The following is a 22,800-nucleotide window of genomic DNA, read 5'->3' on the forward strand; positions in this document are numbered from 1 at the left end:
TAAGTTCACTATTGCCGTGGAGGCATTCCGTGTTCAGGACAAACAGCCTCTTCCGGAGGTTAAGGCTCTTCCGGGAGTGAAGGCTCCCTCCGCTCGGCAATAGGGGCCTCCTGGGCTGTTCGTTACCAGGATTTGGCTTTCCAGATTATAAGGCCGCAACCTGATCATCTATGCACTCCTCTGCGAGTTTTTACGGGGTTCATACCCCTGATGCAGGTCTGGGAAGGAAGGTGCTGCAGGCGGCGGTTTTGCACCGGCTGACCCGAGTCTATTTATTCCTTGAATCTTCCCGTTTCCCACCCTAGGGACTGCTTTGGGACGTCCCATGGTTACCTGTATCCGCCAATGAAGCGATAAAGAAAGAGGTTTTTTGGTACTCACCATAAAATCTCTTTCTTGGAGCCTTCATTGGGGGACACAGCATTCTCCCTAACTGTTTATACCATTATTTGGTCTATGTGTCTTCGCTGTTGGATTGGTACATATGTTGTACCAATATTTGGTCTATGTGCCTTCGTTGTTGGATTGGTACATATGTTATACCAATATTTGGTCTATGTGCCTTCGTTGTTGGATTGGTACATATGTTGTACCAATATTTGGTCTATGTGCCTTCGTTGTTGGATTGGTACATATGTTGAGTTTTTTGGTTGTTTCTCCTACTGCTCTAACACTAACTTTGTGCCTGTCGGTGGGTGTATACTGCGGAGGAGGAGCCATTTTCCTTTTTTTGGCATTGTGTCAGCCTCCTAGCGAAAGCAGCATACACTCATGGTTACCTGTGTCCCCCAATGAAGGCTCCAAGAAAGAGGTTTTACGGTGAGTACCAAAAATCCCTCTTTTTCTTTGCAAATGCATGATCCAAAAAAAAACAAAATACGGACATGTGAACAGCCCCATAGGCTACAATGGGTAGAACAACACATACATTAAAAATGGCCATCTGAATGAGGCCTTATAGATTGCCCTTTGGCAAAAAGAAAAAAAAAAAACTTACTCTCATCGTTCTCGTGTCTCATGATCTGGCATCGCCCGTTATCAAAACATATGGCAAGGCAGGGGCAATCTGGCTCCACGTAACCTTTACTGCCCGGATACCAATGCATGCCAGCGATACTCAGGGGACTCGTCACGTTGACCAAACAGCTCAGCACCATTTTTACCTACAGAAGGATAATCCATGACAGTGAGTTCAACCCTGATTAAGAGCAATGATGGACCCAGCAAACAGAAGTGAAGAATTTACCAGCACTTACTATGAAATTGCCCTGGTTGTCGTAAAGGTGGATTTCGCCATTTGCCATGCCGAAAAGAAGAATCTTGCTGTCTGGCGACCAAGCGACATGGCACAGCTGTATGCCCTTCAATTCTTTGCCCCAAATACGATTACCTGGATAATATTGAGGATAAAAATAAATATTAAAAAAATAGATATCGTAAGACTGGGTGATATCGGAAGCAAACACAATGATGCCGTGTCGTTACTTAATACCACTGCCATGATGGGGGCACTTGGTCTGTACAATGTTAGGTAGTTGGTACATGTCATTACTGAGTATCACTGCCATGATGGGGGCACTTGGTCTGTACAATGTTAGGTAGTTGGTACATGTCATTACTGAGTATCACTGCCATGATGGGGGCACTTGGTCTGTACAATGTTAGGTAGTTGGTACATGTCATTACTGAGTATCACTGCCATGATGGGGGCACTTGGTCTGTACAATGTTAGGTAGTTGGAAACAGGAACACATGGGCTACATGCACAGTGAACAAGTCTGTAGGAACATGTTCACACACCACCAAGAAACTTGAAGACACAAAAGAGCATAGTAAAACCAAAAACACTCCGTTGGAAAAAAAATCACAGTAATCAGCAAGTGCTAGTAAAAAGATGTAAAGAACAGGGTATTTGGTTGATACGTTTTTTGCAAAAAATGTATACTAAGCTGCTCCACCAAACGTCAAGGTATACCCATATCAGAGCAGTCCTAACTGATGTATGCAATCCCTATCTGATGTATTTAAAACATGATCATCTGTATATAACCTGTGTGAACAGGGTTCAGAGAGGAAAAGTCTATGTGGACGTGCTGAGTGGAACAGCTTTTGTGCAGATAGCCCAAGAGGAGTGGTGGGTAACTCCCCAGTCTTGTAGACACAAGAGAACGATTATGTAAACAGGGACACATGGGCTACTTGCACAGTAGATGATCAGGTTTTAAATACATCAGATAGGGATTGCATACATCAGTTAGGACTGCTCTGATATGGGTATACCTTGACATTTGGTGGAGCAGCTTAGTATACATTTTTTGCAAAAACGTATCAACCAAATACCCTGTTCTTTACATCTTTTTACTAGCACTTGCGGATTACTGTGATTTTTTGAAACTGAGTGTTTTTGGTTTTACTATGCTCTTTCGCGTCTTCAATGTTAGGTAGTTGGTACGTGTCATTACTGAATAACACTGCCATGATGGGGGAACTTGGTCTGTACAATGTTAGGTAGTTGGTACATGTCATTACTGAATACCACTGCCATGATGGGGGCACTTGGTCTGTACAATGTTAGGTAGTTGGCACGTGTCATTACTGAGTAACACTGCCATGATGGGGGCACTTGGTCTGTACAATGTTAGGTAGTTGGCACATGTCATTACTGAATACCACTGCCATGATGGGGGCACTTGGTCTGTACAATGTTAGGTACTTGGCACATGTCATTACTGAATACCACTGCCATGATGGGGGAACTTGGTCTGTACAATGTTAGGTAGTTGGCACGTGTCATTACTGAATACCACTGCCATGATGGGGGCACTTGGTCTGTACAATGTTAGGTAGTTGGTACATGTCATTACTGAATAACACTGCCATGATGTGGGCACTTGGTCTGTACAATGTTAGGTAGATGGTACATGTCATTACTGAATAACACAGCCATGATGGGGGCACTTGGTCTAATGTTAGGTAGTTGGTACATGTCATTACTGAACACCACTGTAATGATGGGGGGCACTTGGTCTGTACAATGTTAGGTAGTTGGCACGTGTCATTACTGAATATCACTGCCATGATGGGGGCACTTGGTCTGTACAATGTTAGGTAGTTGGTACATGTCATTACTGAGTAACGCTGCCATGATGGGGGCACTTGGTCTGTACAATGTTAGGTAGTTGGCACGTGTCATTACTGAATATCACGGCCATGATGGGGGCACTTGGTCTGTACAATGTTAGGTAGTTGGCACGTGTCATTACTGAATATCACGGCCATGATGGGGGCACTTGGTCTGTACAATGTTAGGTAGTTGGCACGTGTCATTACTGAATATCACTGCCATGATGGGGGCACTTGGTCTGTACATTGTTAGGTAGTTGGTACATGTCATTATTGAGTAACACTGCCATGATGGGGGGGCACTTGGTCTGTACATTTTTAGGTAGTTGGTACATGTCATTACTGAGTAACACTGCCATGATGGGGGGGCACTTGGTCTGTACAGTGTTCGGTAGTTGGTACATGTCATTACTGAATACCACTGCCATGATGGGGACACTTGGTCTCTACATTGTTAGGTAGTTGGTACATGTCATTACTGAATACCACTGCCATGATGGGGACACTTTGTCTCTACATTGTTAGGTAGTTGGTACATGTCATTACTGAGTAACACTGCCATGATGGGGCACTTGGTCTATATAATGTTAGGTGGTTGGTACGTGTCATTACTGAGTAACACTGCCATGATGGGGGCACTTGGTCTGTACAATGTTAGGTAGTTGGTACATGTCATTACTGAATACCACTGCCATGACGGGGGCACTTTGTCACTACATTGTTAGGTAGTTGGTACGTGTCACATCTGTCCACATGATTTCCCTGCAGGACATTGCCCCATTACGGAGCTGTCACCAGCTTGTCTTATTCCCATAGCGGGGCCATCCCTATCCCAGGCAAGTGACAAACGCACCCACTCGTCTACCTGATGTAAAGGAAATGTGATTCCCCTGGAGGCCACTTTCTCCCATTGCTCCATGGTCCACTTCTGATTATCACTTGCCCTATGTAGGGGTTTCTGGCAGTGGGCATTAGTCTACCATCATTACTATTTTCAGCTTTTTATATTACAGTAGCTCTTCCGTAGGATCCGACCAGCCGGATTAGCCTCTGCACCCCAAGTGTATCAATGAGCCTTGGACGCCTATGACTCTGGATCACCCCACAAGATCCACCCAGTCGCTTTGCCATCACCATTTGGCCCTTGTCGCTCGGGTCCGTACACTTGCCCATTTTTACTGAATGCAATATATCAACTGTTCACTTACTCATAGTATATTCCAGCCCTTGACAGGTGGCATTAACATAAGCGGTGTTACTTCACCTGTTGATGGTTTTAATATTATGGCTGATCCTTGTATATCTCATTACATGTATAGAGCCAACTTAGGGTGATCCCACGTGCTGCATCTCTCCGCACGCGCCCCAAACCCTACCCACAGCAATTCTGACGAGCTGCACGATCTCGAAGCCACATGGTGTGTCCATCGGGAATCACGTGTCATACACTGGTTGTATATGGTAATGACACTCCGATCAAACTCTGATCAGAGCGTGAGCCGAGGGTCAGCTTACATGAGAGATCGGCAGCACAGGTGCGGCGAAGACGAAGGACTTAAACCTCAATCATTGAGCTCCCCCCCATTGATCTGGAGAACAGAGGGGCCTGAAGTCCCCTGCGTGAAAAGAATAGTGGCTTTCATCACAGCTCCTTCCACTTCTATGGGACTACCAGGACGACCATCACCGTCAGTCCTATAGAAGACAATGAAGGGGTGGTCACAGATGTATTTAGGGAAAACCTCTTTAATCCAAAGCGGAGCTTTGTGTCACCCACCAAGAGTAAGGTAAGAGGGAAGAAAGGGCACCTGGATGACAACACGTCCTTACCGTCCACTGACCCAACGATGACAGCCCCGTCCTCATACACGATGCAGATCTTCTGACCGTCCGCGTTCCAGCTCATACTGCGGACAACCGATTTGTTTCTGTTGTTGATCATCTCTTCGTACCATGAGCCTAAAAGACAGGACCAACATCTACAAGAGGCAAAGCCACGGAGCGCAACAGTCCAGGCTGATTTCGCTTCCAGCCCTGTAGACGGCCATCATGTCTCCCCCTGCAGGAGTCGGAAGCAGGCCGGGCTAGTACGGGTACTGTGATACAAGCTATCACACGCCTTATGAGTTCTACATCCATGACACTTTTTTAAAAAAAATGTTAACGGTTAAGTAGTAAACTTTTTTTATATATATAAATCAATAGTTTGAGTGAATATTAGAAACTTTCTAACATATCTTATTAGAGACATCGGCCTCTTTCTCCTCTTCTTAGTCAATTTTTGTCTCTTGCACTGATCATTCACTCTCAAAAACTGCTCAAATCTATCTACAAATCTGTCTACAGTGAGGGGTCAAAATGACACTTGCTGCCTATAAAAGTCTATGGAGACAGAAGGGAGAAAGAGCTGGAGGAAAAGACACAGAAAGGCACATGGATAAACCAATGAGGCTTCTTATGCTAAACATGGAGGACACGAGCTGTGTAATGGGCATAGTGTTATTCCTCACGTACACACACGGGGCGCTTATCAGAACCTGAAACTACAGCTACACTTAAAGGGCTCCGTCGTTACAAAAGCAGCGTTCACGCGGCTGACTACTGCACCTAGCATCCCGTGAACAATGACATTGTGTTAAAGGTATAGGGTGTACTTATTTTATGCACAGGGATACACTTTTTAGACTCCAAATATGGTCTAACGGTTCACATATACTGTATATATTCAGGCCCGCAGTCAGTAATGTACGGAGAGGTTTTAGGGTTACCCTTGTACAGCATCCAGACGATGATCAGCCCATTCTGGTCACTTGTTGTCAATTTCTGGAAATGTTCATTCCAGGTCACCACCTGCACGGACCCTGGAGAAGAAATACAGAACGAGGAAGACTTGCCGTTATCTCTATTTTTATACACCCTTATTATAGCATTAAGGATGGAGCGGTCACTGCCCCCCACATAATCAGCCCACTCCTCTACTGCTGCGGATGTTCTTGGTAAGTGCGGCCCCGCCGTATAGACACATACTGTAGTGGGGGGGTTTTAATGGACATCTAGAAAAAAATCAGCCACAATGATCACTTCGACTGAACACTTCATACTTCCAGCTATACGAAGCTTCAGACATGTTTTGCTTTTTTTTTAGGTCAACTTTCATAAGCTGTAAACTTTGCTGATCCCTTTAAGGGGTTGGTTGTCTCATGAATAGCCCATATGGGCTATGGACAACATAAAGGGGGTCCCCACTCAGTGCTCTATAAGAATAGCTTCCGCCTGATGGACTGGAGACATCTTTCTTTTATTACATATCCCCTGCAGAATAAATCCATAGTGTAGATTTCCTTGGTAAAGGTATATCCCTGATTATTACCCTCTAAGCTGGAGCGCCCCTTTAAGAGTAAATGGTACAGGACTCGAAAAGCTGCTCCGTCCCCCGATCTGTAGCCCCTTACCACTGTGCCCCTCCAGGGTCTGATTCATGGAGAGATTGCTGGGTGCGGCGAGCCCCTTCAGTTTAGCATCGTCTGGAAAGAGAAATCACATGTTTGGGACAATAATACGTAATATAGGGAAATAAAGACATACCGGTAATTGTGATTTTTTTTTTTTTTTAATGAACAAAAACTGTACACCACAAAAACATGGTTCATTAAGCAATAAATAATGAGGGTATTATTGAGGAATTCCTATGCTGAGCCATAAGCTACAGATAAGTGTCATTTGAGCAAAAATTACCACTAAGCAGGAGAACAGCTCATTAGTAGCACAGAACCATTTTTCTTCCTGGTCCTATACTATGTCACACGAAGCTTCCATTGCTCACACTGTTCAGCAATATATAAAGCACCATACTTGCCATGCAAAGACTGCCTAGTCTGGATCCCGGAAGTCCAGTGGGCGGTCCTACTCAGTCTGGGCCCTGGAGTCCAGTGGGCTTTCCTACTCAGTCTGGGCCCCGGAGTCCAGTGGGCGGTCCTACTCAGTCTGGGCCCCGGAGTCCAGTGGGCTTTCCTACTCAGTCTGGGCCCCGGAGTCCAGTGGGCTGTCCTACTCAGTCTGGGCCCTGGAGTCCAGTGGGCGGTCCTACTCAGTCTGGGCCTGGAGTCCAGTGGGCGGTCCTACTCAGTCTGGGCCCGGAGTCCAGTGAGTGGCCCTACTCAGTCTGGGCCCCGGAGTCCAGTGGGCGGTCCTACTCAGTCTGGGCCCGGAGTCCAGTGGGTGGTCCTACTCAGTCTGGGCCCCAGAGTCGAGTGGGCGGTCCTACTCAGTCTGGGCCCCGGAGTCCAGTGGGCGGTCCTACTCAGTCTGGGCCCCGGAGTCCAGTGGGCGGTCCTACTCAGTCTGGGCCCGGAGTCCAGTGAGTGGCCCTAATCAATGAATGACAGCGATCTCAATGTGCACACACATACAGAAGAGGCTCTTTTTATATACCACTCGTACCTATATTAGTGAACGGGGCCATTCACATGGCCATGATTCTTTGCAGACTGTGTGGTCCACAAAAAATTGTGAAGACGTGTCTGATATTGATCCGAGTGTCGGATCAAAATCAACAATGCAATTTTATGGGTCCAGGAAAAAATTTGGATGCCTTCTGAGTGCTGTCCATTTTTTACAGACTGATAAAGAGGAAAAGATAAAAGGAACTTATTTTGTTTGTTATTCATCTTAGAAAAACTGATGAAATCGGATCAAACGCTGATAGAAAAAAAAAACAATAAAACTCAGACCGATCTCCTCCAGACAAGATGTCTTAATGAAGAGTCCTTATTCAATCAGTAGAAAAATATTCTTAGATGAGAAAGTACTGAATTCACAGTCTTCCTCTCCTCGGGGGCCGGACTATTGCTGCTGGTGCCCAGATACTAAGAGCCCATCTGAAAATATCCTAAGGTGGCCTACAGTCATGGCCAAAAGTATTCACACCCCTGCAATTCTGTCAGATAATACTCAGTTTCTTCCTGAAAATGATTGCAAACACAAATTCTTTGGTATTATCTTCATTTAATTTGTCTTAAATGAAAAAACACAAAAGAGAATGAAGAAAAAAGCAAAACATTGATCATTTCACACAAAACTCCAAAAATGGGCCAGACAAAAGTATTGGCACCCTCAGCCTAATACTTGGTTGCACAACCTTTAGCTAAAACCGCTTCCGGTCAATGAGTTTCTAACAATGCTCTGCTGGAATTTTAGACCATTCTTCTTTGGCAAACTGCTCCAGGTCCCTGATATGTGAAGGGTGCCTTCTCCAAACTGCCATTTTTAGATCTCTCCACAGGTGTTCTATGGGATTCAGGTCTGGACTCATTGCTGGCCACCTTAGAAGTCTCCAGTGCTTTCTCTCAAACCATTTTCTAGTGCTTTTTGAAGTGTGTTTTGGGTCATTGTCCTGCTGGAAGACCCATGACCTCTGAGGGAGACCCAGCTTTCTCACACTGGGCCCTACATTATGCTGCAAAATTTGTTGGTAGTCTTCAGACTTCATAATGCCATGCACACGGTCAAGCAGTCCAGTGCCAGAGGCAGCAAAGCAACCCCAAAACATCAGGGAACCTCCGCCATGTTTGACTGTAGGGACCGTGTTCTTTTCTTTGAATGCCTCTTTTTTTTCTCCTGTAAACTCTATGTTGATGTCTTTGCCCAAAAGGCTCTACTTTTGTCTCATCTGACCAGAGAACATTCTTCCAAAACGTTTTAGGCTTTTTCAGGTAAGTTTTGGCAAACTCCAGCCTGGCTTTTTTATGCCTCGGGGTAAGAAGTGGGGTCTTCCTGGGTCTCCTACCATACAGTCCCTTTTCATTCAGACGCCGACGGATAGTACGGGCTGACACTGTTGTACCCTCGGACTGCAGGGCAGCTTGAACTTGTTTGGATGTTAGTCGAGGTTCTTTATCCAACATCCGCACAATCTTGCGTTGAAATCTTCTGTCAATTTTTCTTTTCCGTCCACATCTAGGGAGGTTAGCCACAGTGCCATGGGCTTTAAACTTCTTGATGACACTGCGCACGGTAGACACAGGAACATTCAGGTCTTTGGAGATGGACTTGTAGCCTTGAGATTGCTCATGCTTCCTCACAATTTGGTTTCTCAAGTCCTCAGACAGTTCTTTGGTCTTCTTTTTTTTCTCCATGCTCAATGTGGTACACACAAGGACACAGGACAGAGGTTGAGTCAACTTTAATCCATGTCAACTGGCTGCAAGTGTGATTTAGTTATTGCCAACACCTGTTAGGTGCCACAGGTAAGTTACAGGTGCTGTTAATTACACAAATTAGAGAAGCATCACATGATTTTTCGAACAGTGCCAATACTTTTGTCCACCCCCTTTTTTATGTTTGGTGTGGAATTATATCCAATTTGGCTTTAGGACAATTCTTTTTGTGTTTTTTCATTTAAGACAAATTAAATGAAGATAATAATAACAAAGAATTTGTGTTTGCAATCATTTTCAGGAAGAAACTGAGTATTATCTGACAGAATTGCATGGGTGTGAATACTTTTGGCCATGACTGTACATGAAGGAGGCCTCCAGGGACGCTTCATCTCATTTCATGAAGGCTGAAGAAACGCTAAAGGATCCACAGAGTGTCCCGGACTCCGACACATACAACATCCCCCGCTAGCTGTTCTTTTAGGAAATTAAGCAAACTGGAACGCGTCCAAAGCATCCATGAAAAATCCATTCATTCACCTGTTTGCATTTCCAGTTTGAGGACCTTGAGCAGCCCGGATTCTCCACCACATGCGATGTAACCCTGCTCCTTGTTCCATGATATGCATTTTAACCGGATGTTGTTGGGAATGGCGATCTAAAAAAAAACAAAAAACAAGACATTGTTCCCACACCTCTGATTGGCAGCTTACTGTGTACAAGCGTCCCATCAGTGGTGGGGGCGGAGTTACACAGATTATCTGGACTACCTGGCATGTGACACTTAGTCCTGCAATGATAATCTCCTGCTAATAAAACACTGATTGTATTGAAACAACAGCACACAGCCTAATAAGTGATACCTCCCTAGAATCAAGCTCTTGTGCCCTATATTATGGTGCCCTCAGATTAAATAGCAAAAAACTTCTGACAGAATCTCTTCAAGTGTGTATATTTATGGCACATTTTTTTGACGATTATGTGGATACCAAAATGTTGGGGTGTTTTGCAAAAGTAAAAATTAATTTTCTATTAAAAAAAAAAAAAGAAAAGAAAATGTGGTGTCCTTTTTGCAAAAGGAAAAAAAGTGAAAAATCTCTGGTAAGCCCCCCTTGAACGTAACTTAAATTATAACATAACCTTTACAAGCTAATATCTCCGCAACAGAGAGGAGAAATGAAAAAAAAAATTAAATTGATGTTTTACTCTGCTCCGCAGGCGCTATTACATGATGCGGCCACTTTAATGTGGTCAAACTGGCTTTTCCAGCAGGACAATGCGCCATGCCACACAGCGAGGTCAATCAAGGTGTGGATGAAGGACCGCCACATCAAATCCCTGTCATGGCCAGCCCAATCTCCAGACCTGAACTCCATTGAAAACCTCTGGAAGGTAATCAAGAGAAAGCCTGCCAAGATGCATGAAAGCTGTCATTAAAAATCATGGTTAGTCCACAAAATATTGATTTCTGAACTCTTCATGAGGTTAAAACATTAGTATTGTTGTTTGTAAATGATTATGAACTGTTTTTCCTTTGCATTATTTGAGGTCTGAAAGCACTGGGTTTTTTGCAATTTTGACCATTTCTTCTTTTCAGAAAAAAATAGAAATATTATTGCTTGGAGATATGTTGTCAGAAGTTTATAGAATAAAAGAACAATTTACATTTTACTCAAAAATATACCTATAGAGAGAACAATCAGACAAACTGAACATTTTGCAGTGGTCTCTTAATTTTTGCCAGAGCTGTATATGAAAATGGCTGCATTGACATTTTTCTCGGTTGCCATACCTCTCCTCGAAAATTCAGTGAAGTGATGAAAACATTGAATATACCCAAAAAAAAGTGAAAACTACAGCTCACCTCTAAAACACAGCTGGAAGCTTCATAGAGTGAAAAACAAATAAAAAGTTCGCTGAAAAGGGAGACACAAATAGAGTTTCTTTTTTTTTACTTTACAAAGTTCATAAATTTTAATTAACCAATAAAATAATAAAAGAAAACCCATCGCGCTGACCAGCTCAATACCCCAAAAATGATGGAGAAATCATATTTTCTTTTTCACCGTTTCACCTTACTTGGAATTTTTTCCCTCATTTCTCAGTACATTTTTCAATAAAAAAAAAAAACGTACGGTTATGTGGAAGGAAAAATAAAAAAAAAAAGTTATTACTCGCCTTCCGAAAGGGAGCAAATGACAACAGCATTAAAATTAAAATTGGGAGTGGCGGAAAAGGTTACAGCTAGAGTTGGCATATTTCTATCGACCCCAGCTCTGACTACGACTACGGCATTGCACGCAGCCCTGCTAATAACACCAGCGAGTTACCAGGAGCCCAACTACACAGCTATATCCCAAAAGTCTAGTAGGAGACCCCAAACATTTGCAGAAAAAATTAAAACTTCATTTTATTAGATGACTCCTTAAACTCACGATAGAAAATGGTGAAGGTCAACAGTGCTGAAACACGTCCGACGCATTTCCAGCCTACTGGAGGCTCTTATCATCGCTATTTCCCGTGTATAGAGCCTATTGGAAACTCGTAATCATTGCGATGGTCTTTGCGTTTCGACCTTATTGGAGGGTCTTAATAATAGCAATGCTCTGCATATTTTTAATCTATTGGACGTTCGTAAATTAGAGCCATTTCCTATGCGTTTTGATATACGTTGTTCTTAATCGGAGATACAGCCCAATCATTTCTAACTTATACGTTCCACAATATATAGGTTTCTAATCATAGTCATGGTCTCTGTGTATCGAACCTATTGGAGATTTTTGATTAGAGCTATAGTCCACGCATTTTGAACCTATTGGAGGCTCTTAAAGGGAATCTGACAGCGTTATTTCACACCAAAACCATTTATATGTGCACGTAGCTCTTTAATAGACAAGTCCAGCAATACCTTTACAAGTCCAATCCTCTGTTCCTCAGAAATCAGTGTCTGAATAGATATGCAAATGAGGCTGAAGAGCTATGGTAGATCTGAAGCGTCTGTCACTCCAGCTCTATTCCCCGCCCAGTGACTGAAGGCTCCTTCTGCCTGAAGTCACTCATGTGGCCGGGTGAATTGACGGCCGTGCCCCATGTTTTTGATTATTTGAATAATAATGAGATTAACTTAAAATTTACCTGCTCAGCTCCGGATCTTAAAATTAATTATGGGGGTGTAACACTAGAAGACAGTGCCAAAACTGTAAAAATTGATTGCCCCATTTACCGCGAACCAGTCACTCTGCTGATACCATTAATTCAACTCCTTATGGTGAACTCATCAGGGCCAAAAGAATTTGCTCTGATGAAAAAGTTTTTTCACCTTTATTAACAAAATGTCGAATTATCAACAAGAGAAAGGACATAAAAAAATTGTAACACTAAGGCCGGCGTCCCTGCATCCTCCCTCTCCCTCCTCCAGGCAGGGAGGCCGACATACTCACTACCTCAGCCGCTCTCCAGCATCTCTTGGTCCTGCCCACGCACGGGTCCCCCGGGGCATGCTTAGCTGGGAGGAATCTAGTATTTAAGGCACCCTCCCCTGTAGGGAGGTGCCTGTATTGTTGTATTAATATTTCCAAATAAAGCTTGAAGACCCTAACTTACTCACGGTTGTGACTGTCCATGCTTGAGTTTTCTTGGACATTCCTGAACCTGTTCCAGAACTTATTCCGTTAGACCCTGAACCTGTTGCTGAACCCGCCTAACCTGAACCCGAACCTGTTGCTGTTATCCGTGTTACCTGAAGCCGCTTCAACGGTATCTGATCCAGCACCAGGGTCCGGCCTGTCAAGTGTTTCAGGACCCGCACTGTCTGAACCTGCATCAGTATACAGTCCTTGGACTTCGAGACCCTTGGGGTCAGCTGTGTAGTATCGGGAGACTACTCTTGGAGTGGTACCTGGTAGCCACCTAGAGCTCGAGCCTAACTCCATCATCAGGAGCTGTATCAAAAACCAGGTGGCATATATCCGCGCCCTTCCAAAAGGTAAGCTGGGACCGTGGTGCCGTGGGTCCATCCACATGCGTGACGGAATAGACAGATCATTTAACAAAATCAAAAATGTCCTTAGGAATCGGAATTCGAGACCAAAAAAAAAGAAAATGGCAACAAAATATATATATTATTTCTAAATACGGTACATGCCACACAGATGTGTGACCAGAGAAGAGACACTCGCCAGGTACCAGAGACAATCATTACACCTGGTTATCAGTTATTAAAATTGTTTTCTTTGTTGTTTTAATGTGTCGGCAACAAATGCAACATGTAAAATTGCTCAAAAAAAAAAAATTGTGGGCCAGTAATTACTTTGTAAATTGTGACAAGCAGTATGAAATGGATGTTTTTTCTAAATTTGGCATTGAGAAGGTTAATCCACCTGTTAGGGGAAGGGATTGGGAAAAAAAACTCTGTCTGAGAGAATCCCTAATTAATGTAATTCAGGCATGAATTATAGAAACGACACCATGTTTAGTTATTTATGTATTTTGTATGCTGTCTGTTTCTTGACTGACGGCTCCTTTTGCCTGAAGTCACACAGCATAGAGACTGTCAGTCAATCAGAAGGAGGTGGCGCCGGGCGGGGAATAGAGCTGGAGTGACAGAGGCTTCAGATCTACCATAGCTCTTCAGCCTCATTTACATATCAATGGAAATCCTGATTTCTCAATAACGGAGTAGCGGACTGCCTGGGTAAAGATATTGCTAGACTTGTGTTTGAAAAAGTTCCCTGCCCATATACATAGTGTGGGGGGTGACATCCTGCTGACGCTCCCCTGTAATCATACCTATACAGTGTGGGGGGGTCACATCCTGCTGACGATCCCCTGTAATCATACCTATATAGTGTGGGGGGTGACATCCTGCTGACGCTCCCCTGTAATCATACCTATATAGTGTGGGGGGTGACATCCTGCTGACGCTCCCCTGTAATCATACCTATATAGTGTGGGGGGTGACATCCTGCTGACGCTCCCATGTAATCATACCTATATAGTATGGGGGGTGACATCCTGCTGACGATCCCCTGTAATCATACCTATATAGTGTGGGGGGTGACATCCTGCTGACGCTCCCCTGTAATCATACCTATATAGTGTGGGGGGTGACACCCTGCTGACGATCCCCTGTAATCATACCTATATAGTGTGGGGGGTGACACCCTGCTGACGATCCCCTGTAATCATACCTATATAGTGTGGGGGGTGACACCCTGCTGACGATCCCCTGTAATCATACCTATATAGTGTGGAGGGTGACATCCTGCTGACGCTCCCCTGTAATCATACCTATATAGTGTGGGGGGTGACATCCTGCTGACGCTCCCCTGTAATCATACCTATATAGTGTGGGGGGTGACATCCTGCTGACGCTCCCATGTAATCATACCTATATAGTATGGGGGGTGACATCCTGCTGACGATCCCCTGTAATCATACCTATATAGTATGGGGGGATGACGACACCCTGCTGACGCTCCCCTGTAATCATACCCATATAGTGTGGGGGGTGACACCCTGCTGACGATCCCCTATAATCATACCTATATACTGTGGAGGGTGACATCCTGCTGACGATTCCCTGTAATCATACCTATATAGTGTGGGGGGTGACATCCTGCTGACGCTCCCCTGTAATCATTCCTATATAGTGTGGAGGTTGACATCCTGCTGACGCTCCCCTGTAATCATACCTATATAGTGTGGGGGGTGACATCCTGCTGACGCTCCCCTGTAATCATACCTATATAGTGTGGGGGGTGACATCCTACTGACGCTCCCCTGTAATCATACCTATATAGTGTGGGGGGTGACATCCTGCTGACGCTCCCCTGTAATCATACCTATATAGTGTGGGAGGTGACATCCTGCTGACGATCCCCTGTAATCATACCTATATAGTGTGGGGGGTGACATCCTGCTGACGCTCCCCTGTAATCATACCTATATAGTGTGGGAGGTGACATCCTGCTGACGATCCCCTGTAATCATACCTATATAGTGTGGGAAGTGACATCCTGCTGACGCTCCCCTGTAATCATACCTATATAGTGTGGGGGGTGACATCCTGCTGACGCTCCCCTGTAATCATACCTATATAGTGTGGGGGGTGACATCCTACTGACGATCCCCTGTAATCATACCTATATAGTGTGGGGGGTCACATCCTGCTGACGCTCCCCTGTAATCATACCTATATAGTGTGGGAGGTGACATCCTGCTGACGATCCCCTGTAATCATACCTATATAGTGTGGGGGGGGTGACATCCTGCTGACGCTCCCCTGTAATCATACCTATATAGTATGGGGGGGGTGACATCCTGCTGACGCTCCCCTGTAATCATACCTATATAGTGTGGGGGGTGACATCCTGCTGACGCTCCCCTGTAATCATTCCTATATAGTGTGGAGGTTGACATCCTGCTGACGCTCCCCTGTAATCATACCTATATAGTGTGGGGGGTGACATCCTGCTGACGCTCCCCTGTAATCATACCTATATAGTGTGGGGGGTGACATCCTACTGACGCTCCCCTGTAATCATACCTATATAGTGTGGGGGGTGACATCCTGCTGACGCTCCCCTGTAATCATACCTATATAGTGTGGGAGGTGACATCCTGCTGACGATCCCCTGTAATCATACCTATATAGTGTGGGGGGTGACATCCTGCTGACGCTCCCCTGTAATCATACCTATATAGTGTGGGGGGTGACATCCTGCTGACGCTCCCCTGTAATCATACCTATATAGTGTGGGGGGTGACATCCTGCTGACGCTCCCCTGTAATCATACCTATATAGTGTGGGGGGTGACATCCTGCTGACGCTCCCCTGTAATCATACCTATATAGTGTGGGAGGTGACATCCTGCTGACGATCCCCTGTAATCATACCTATATAGTGTGGGGGGTGACATCCTGCTGACGCTCCCCTGTAATCATACCTATATAGTGTGGGAGGTGACATCCTGCTGACGATCCCCTGTAATCATACCTATATAGTGTGGGAAGTGACATCCTGCTGACGCTCCCCTGTAATCATACCTATATAGTGTGGGGGGTGACATCCTGCTGACGCTCCCCTGTAATCATACCTATATAGTGTGGGGGGTGACATCCTACTGACGATCCCCTGTAATCATACCTATATAGTGTGGGGGGTCACATCCTGCTGACGCTCCCCTGTAATCATACCTATATAGTGTGGGAGGTGACATCCTGCTGACGATCCCCTGTAATCATACCTATATAGTGTGGGGGGTGACCTCCTGCTGACGATCCCCTGTAATCATACCTATATAGTGTGGGAAGTGACATCCTGCTGACGCTCCCCTGTAATCATAGCTATATAGTGTGGGGGGTGACATCCTGCTGACGCTCCCCTGTAATCATACCTATATAGTGTGGGGGGTGACATCCTACTGACGATCCCCTGTAATCATACCTATATAGTGTGGGGGGTGACATCCTGCTGACGATCCCCTGTAATCATACCTATATAGTGGGGGGTGACATCCTGCTGACGCTCCCCTGTAATCATACCTATATAGTGTGGGGGGTGACATCCTGCTGACGCTCCCCTGTAATCATACCTATATAGTGTGGGGGGTGACACCCTGCTGACGCTCCCCTGTAATCATACCTATATAGTGTGGGGGGTGACATCCTGCTGACGCTCCCCTGTAATCATACCTATATAGTGTGGGAAGTGACATCCTGCTGACGCTCCCCTGTAATCATAGCTATATAGTGTGGGGGGTGACATCCTGCTGACGCTCCCCTGTAATCATAGCTATATAGTGTGGGGGGTGACATCCTGCTGACGCTCCCCTGTAATCATACCTATATAGTGTGGGGGGGTCACATCCTGCTGACGCTCCCCTGTAATCATACCTATATAGTGTGGGGGGTGACATCCTGCTGACGCTCCCCTGTAATCATACCTATATAGTGTGGGGGGTGACATCCTGCTGACGCTCCCCTGTAATCATACCTATATAGTATGGGGGGGGTGACATCCTGCTGACGATCCCCTGTAATCATACCTATATAGTGTGGGGGGTCACATCCTGCTGACGCTCCCCTGTAATCATACCTATATAGTGTGGGGGGTGACATCCTGCTGACGCTCCCCTGTAATCATACCTATATAGTATGGGGGGGGTGACATCCTGCTGACGATCCCCTGTAATCATACCTATATAGTGTGGGGGGTCACATCCTGCTGACGCTCCCCTGTAATCATACCTATATAGTGTGGGGGGTGACATCCTGCTGACGCTCCCCTGTAATCATACCTACAGTTAGGTCCATATATATTTGGACAGAGACAACATTTTTCTAATTTTGGTTATAGACATTACCACAATGAATTTTAAACAAAACAATTCAGATGCAGTTGAAGTTCAGACTTTCAGCTTTCATTTGAGGGTATCCACATTAAAATTGGATGAAGGGTTTAGGAGCTTCCGCTCCTTAACATGTGCCACCCTGTTTTTAAAGGGACCAAAAGTAATTGGACAATTGACTCCAAGGCTATTTCATGGGCAGGTGTGGGCAATCCCTTCGTTATGTCATTCTCAATTAAGCAGATAAAGGGCCTGGAGTTGATTTGAGGTGCGGTGTTTGCATTTGGAAGGTTTTGCTGTGAAGTAAACGTGCGGTCAAAGGAGCTCTCCATGCGCAGGTGAAACAAGCCATCCTTAAGCTGCAAAAACAGAAAAAACCCATCCGAGAAATTGCTACAATATTAGGAGTGGCAAAATGTACAGTTTGGTACATCCTGAGAAAGAAAGAAAGCACTGGTGAACTCATCAATGCAAAAAGACCTGGGCGCCCACGGACGACAACAGCGGTGGATGATCGCAGAATAATCTCCATGGTGAAGAGAAACCCTTTCACAACAGCCGACCAAGTGACCAACACTCTCCCGGAGGTCGGCGTATCAATATCCAAATCTACCATAAAGAGAAGACTGCATGAAAGTAGATACAGAGGGTTCACTGCACGGTGCAAGCCACTCATAAGTGTCAAGAATAAAAAGGCTAGACTGGACTTTGCTAAAAAACATCTAAAAAAGCCAGCACAGTTCAGGAAGAACATTCTTTGGACAGATGAAACCAAGATCAACCTCTACCAGAATGATGGAAAGAGAAAAGTATGGCGAAGGCGTGGTACAGCTCATGATCCAAAGCATACCACATCATCTGTAAACACGGCGGAGGCAGTGTGATGGCTTGGGCATGCATGGCTGCCAGTGGCACTGGGTCACTAGTGTTTATTGATGATGTGACACAGGACAGAAGCAGCTGAATGAATTCTGAGGTATTCAGAGCCGCCATACTGTGTGCTCAGCTCCAGCCAAATGCAGCCAAACTGATTGGTCGTCGTTTCATACTACAGATGGACAATGACCCAAAACATAAAGCCAAAGCAACCCAGGAGTTTATTAAAGCAAAGAAGTGGAATATTCTTGAATGGCCAAGTCAGTCACCTGATCTCAACCCAATTGAGCAGCATTTCACTTGTTAAAGACTAAACTTCAGACAGAAAGGCCCACAGACAAACAACAACTGAAAACCACCGCAGTGAAGGCCTGGCAGGGCATCAAAAAGGAGGAAACACAGCGTCTGGTGATGTTCATGAGTTCAAGACTTCAGGCAGTCATTGCCAACAGAGGGTTTTCAACCAAGTACTAGAAATGAACAATTTATTTAAAATTATTGAATCTGTCCAATTACTTTTGGTCCCTTTAAAAACAGGGTGGCACATGTTAAGGAGTTAAAACTCCTAAACCCTTCATCCAATTTTAATGTGGATACCCTCAAATGAAAGCTGAAAGTCTGAACTTCAACTGCATCTGAATCGTTTTGTTTAAAATTCATTGTGGTAATGTCTATAACCAAAATGAGAAAAATGTTGTCTCTGTCCAAATATATATGGACCTAACTGTATATAGTGTGGGGGGTGACATCCTGCTGACGCTCCCCTGTAATCATACCTATATAGTGTGGGGGGTGACACCCTGCTGACGCTCTCCTGTAATCATACCTATATAGTGTGGGGGGTGACATCCTGCTGACGCTCCCCTGTAATCATACCTATATAGTGTGGGGGGTGACATCCTGCTGACGCTCCCCTGTAATCATACCTATATAGTGTGGGGGGTGACATCCTGCTGACGCTCCCCTGTAATCATACCTATATAGTGTGGGGGGTGACACCCTGCTGACGATCCCCTGTAATCATACCTATATAGTGTGGGGGGTGACATCCTGCTGACGCTCCCCTGTAATCATACCTATATAGTGTGGGGGGTGACATCCTGCTGACGCTCCCCTGTAATCATACCTATATAGTGTGGGGGGTGACATCCTGCTGACGCTCCCCTGTAATCATACCTATATAGTGTGGGGGGTGACATCCTGCTGACGCTCCCCTGTAATCATACCTATATAGTGTGGGGGGTGACACCCTGCTGACGATCCCCTGTAATCATACCTATATAGTGTGGGGGGTGACATCCTGCTGACGCTCCCCTGTAATCATACCTATATAGTGTGGGGGGTGACATCCTGCTGACGCTCCCCTGTAATCATACCTATATAGTGTGGGGGGTGACATCCTGCTGACGCTCCCCTGTAATCATACCTATATAGTGTGGGGGGTGACACCCTGCTGACGCTCTCCTGTAATCATACCTATATAGTGTGGGGGGTGACACCCTGCTGACGATCCCCTGTAATCATACCTATATAGTGTGGGGGGTGACATCCTGCTGACGCTCCCCTGTAATCATACCTATATAGTGTGGGGGGTGACATCCTGCTGACGCTCCCCTGTAATCATACCTATATAGTGTGGGGGGTGACATCCTGCTGACGCTCCCCTGTAATCATACCTATATAGTGTGGAGGGTGACATCCTGCTGACGCTCCCCTGTAATCATACCTATATAGTGTGGGGGGTGACATCCTGCTGACGCTCCCCTGTAATCATACCTATATAGTGTGGGGGGTGACATCCTGCTGACGCTCCCCTGTAATCATACCTATATAGTGTGGGGGGTGACCTCCTGCTGACGATCCCCTGTAATCATACCTATATAGTGTGGGGGGTGACATCCTGCTGACGCTCCCCTGTAATCATACCTATATAGTGTGGGGGGTGACCTCCTGCTGACGATCCCCTGTAATCATACCTGTGGCCTGTACATTGCGCACCTACTGGAGGATGTCATCCATAGCTTTGTCCGACCTGGTTTGAAACCTCGATAGATTAGAAACCCATCAGAACTCGGCGTCACAGCAGCGTTTACAGATATTTACATTGGGGTTTTAAGGCGTTGTCTAAAAGATTGTGGCCACAGTTTCTTCAGCACCGGTGACTTCTACGACTGTCACAGCAGGGAAGACAACATGGATCAGGATGACCGCCCGCATCTTCACCATCAGAATGACGGCAGTCACCTGCAGCCCACTCACTGGGGCGCTTAAAGGGGTCCTCCAAAAGGGAAATTATCTCCTGTCATGTGAGCAGCCAGCACCGATATGATGTGAACGTAGACTGATCTGGGCACTGCGGACACGGTGAGGGCGGTGGTCACACTGGGGGCTGTGGTCTCGCTGGGGGCTGCGGTCTCACTTGGTGCGGTGGTCTCGCTGGGGGCTGCGGTCAGACTGGGGGCTGCGGTCTCGCTGGGGGGCTGCGGTCTTGTGGGCGATGCGGTCTCGCTGGGGTGGCGGTCTCGCTGGGGGTGGCGGTCTCACTGGGGGCTGCGGTCTCGCTGGGGGCTGCGGTCTCGCTGGGGGCTGCGGTCTCGCTGGGGGGGTGGTCTCACTGGGGGGGGTGGTCTCGCTGGGGGCTGCGGTCTCGCTGGGGGCGGTGGTCTTGCTGGGGGGCTGCGGTCTCGCTGGGGGTGGTGGTCTCGCTGGTGGCCGTGGTCTCGCTGGGGGCCGTGGTCTCACAGGGCGCGGCGGTCTCGCTGGGGGGCTACGGACTCGCTGGGGGGCTGCGGTCTCGCTGGGGGGCTGCGGTCTCGCTGGGGGGCTGCGGTCTCGCTGGGGGGGTGGTCTCGCTGGGGGCTGCGGTCTCGCTGGGGGGTGGTCTCGCTGGGGGCTGCGGTCTCGCTGGGGGGGTGGTCTCGCTGGGGGCTGCGGTCTCGCTGGGGGGCTGCGGTCTCGCTGGGGGGCTGCGGTCTCGCTGGGGGCGGTGGTCTTGCTGGGGGGCCGCGGTCTCGCTGGGGGTGGTGGTCTCGCTGGGGGCCGTGGTCTCACAGGGCGCGGCGGTCTCGCTGGGCGCTACGGACTCGCTGGGGGGCTGCGGTCTCGCTGGGGGGCTGCGGTCTCGCTGGGGGGCTGCGGTCTCGCTGGGGCGGTGGTCTCGCTGGGGACTGCGGTCTCGCTGGGGGGGTGGTCTCGCTGGGGGGCTGCGGTCTCGCTGGGGGGCTGCGGTCTCGCTGGGGGGCTGCGGTCTCGCTGGGGGGCTGCGGTCTCGCTGGGGGGGTCTCACTGGGGGCTGCGGTCTCGCTGGGGGCGGTTGTCTTGCTGGGGGGCTGCGGTCTCGCTGGGGGTGGTGGTCTCGCTGGGGGCTGCGGTCTCGCTGGGGGCTGCGGTCTCGCTGGGGGCCGCGGTCTCACAGGGCGCGGCGGTCTCGCTGGGGGCTGCGGTCTCGCTGGGGGCTGCGGTCTCGCTGGGGGGTGGTCTCGCTGGGGGCTGCGGTCTCACTGGGGGGTGGTGGTCTCGCTGGGGGCAGCGGTCTCGCTGGGGGGCTGCGGTATTCTTATTCCCCGCAGACATGAGCTGGGGCATAAAACTAACAGGGGCATGAAGCCTGTCCGGGGGTCGTGCCCTCTCTGGCCTATACTGACACCGGGCTGTGACCCCTTTTATTGAGACCGCTGGGTCCCAGTGATCACGTAGCCATAATGGCGGCCATATTGCTCTTATACAGAAGTGATTTATTTATGGGGGAGATTAATGATAGCACTGTCCTCCCCAGACGCTGTAGAACTACAAGTCACAGCAAAACAGCATGTAGTCAGTAAATACAAAACAAACACAAAGCCCCAGTCCCTGCGCCCCCGGACGGCAGCGCCCTCACCTTCTTACTCAGGTATATAAACATCCTGCCGGCGGGGCCACAACGGAGGAGCCACGGCTGCCACCAACGTAACTAAGATGCCGAGTCCTCCCGTCTCTAGGCAACAAGGATACCCGGCCACGGGCGCTGACGTCACTTCCGGTTCAGAAACGGCAGCTCGCAGTCCCTAGAGGCCGATATGTAATGTGTAATCACGTCACCGGTGCAGCAGAGGAGCCGCCATGTTTGTGGAGACCAGATGGCAGAAGCTGCCCCTGTAATCACTGCCTGCCCATATAACAACCTCCAGCTAATGAGGGTCCCATTACCAGTACTCTGACAATTGTAGCAAGAACATGGTGAAGGCTTATTAATGCTCACTATTACTGGTGGATCAGTGCTGACTCCAAAACTGCGCGTGCTGCCGCCATTGACGTAA

The 22,800-nt window shown here is 47.3% G+C and overlaps 1 protein-coding gene across 1 annotated transcript in view; it reads right to left on the reverse strand.

The window, feature by feature from the left end:
• Positions 1-22,532, reverse strand: part of WDR35 (WD repeat domain 35) — a 119,529-nt gene extending 96,997 nt beyond the window's left edge. Inside the window, exons 1-7 of the mRNA XM_077291476.1 lie at positions 22,383-22,532; positions 9,819-9,936; positions 6,576-6,647; positions 5,892-5,984; positions 4,954-5,082; positions 1,257-1,390; positions 998-1,163 (exon numbers count right to left, since the gene is read on the reverse strand). Coding sequence (XP_077147591.1) covers positions 998-1,163; positions 1,257-1,390; positions 4,954-5,082; positions 5,892-5,984; positions 6,576-6,647; positions 9,819-9,936; positions 22,383-22,406 — 736 coding nt within the window. The 5' untranslated portion in view covers positions 22,407-22,532. The remainder of the gene's footprint in view (positions 1-997; positions 1,164-1,256; positions 1,391-4,953; positions 5,083-5,891; positions 5,985-6,575; positions 6,648-9,818; positions 9,937-22,382) is intronic.
• Positions 22,533-22,800: the final 268 nt, after the last annotated feature.

This window comes from Ranitomeya variabilis, chromosome 2 (assembly GCF_051348905.1).
Source record: "Ranitomeya variabilis isolate aRanVar5 chromosome 2, aRanVar5.hap1, whole genome shotgun sequence".
NCBI lineage: Eukaryota > Metazoa > Chordata > Amphibia > Anura > Dendrobatidae > Ranitomeya > Ranitomeya variabilis.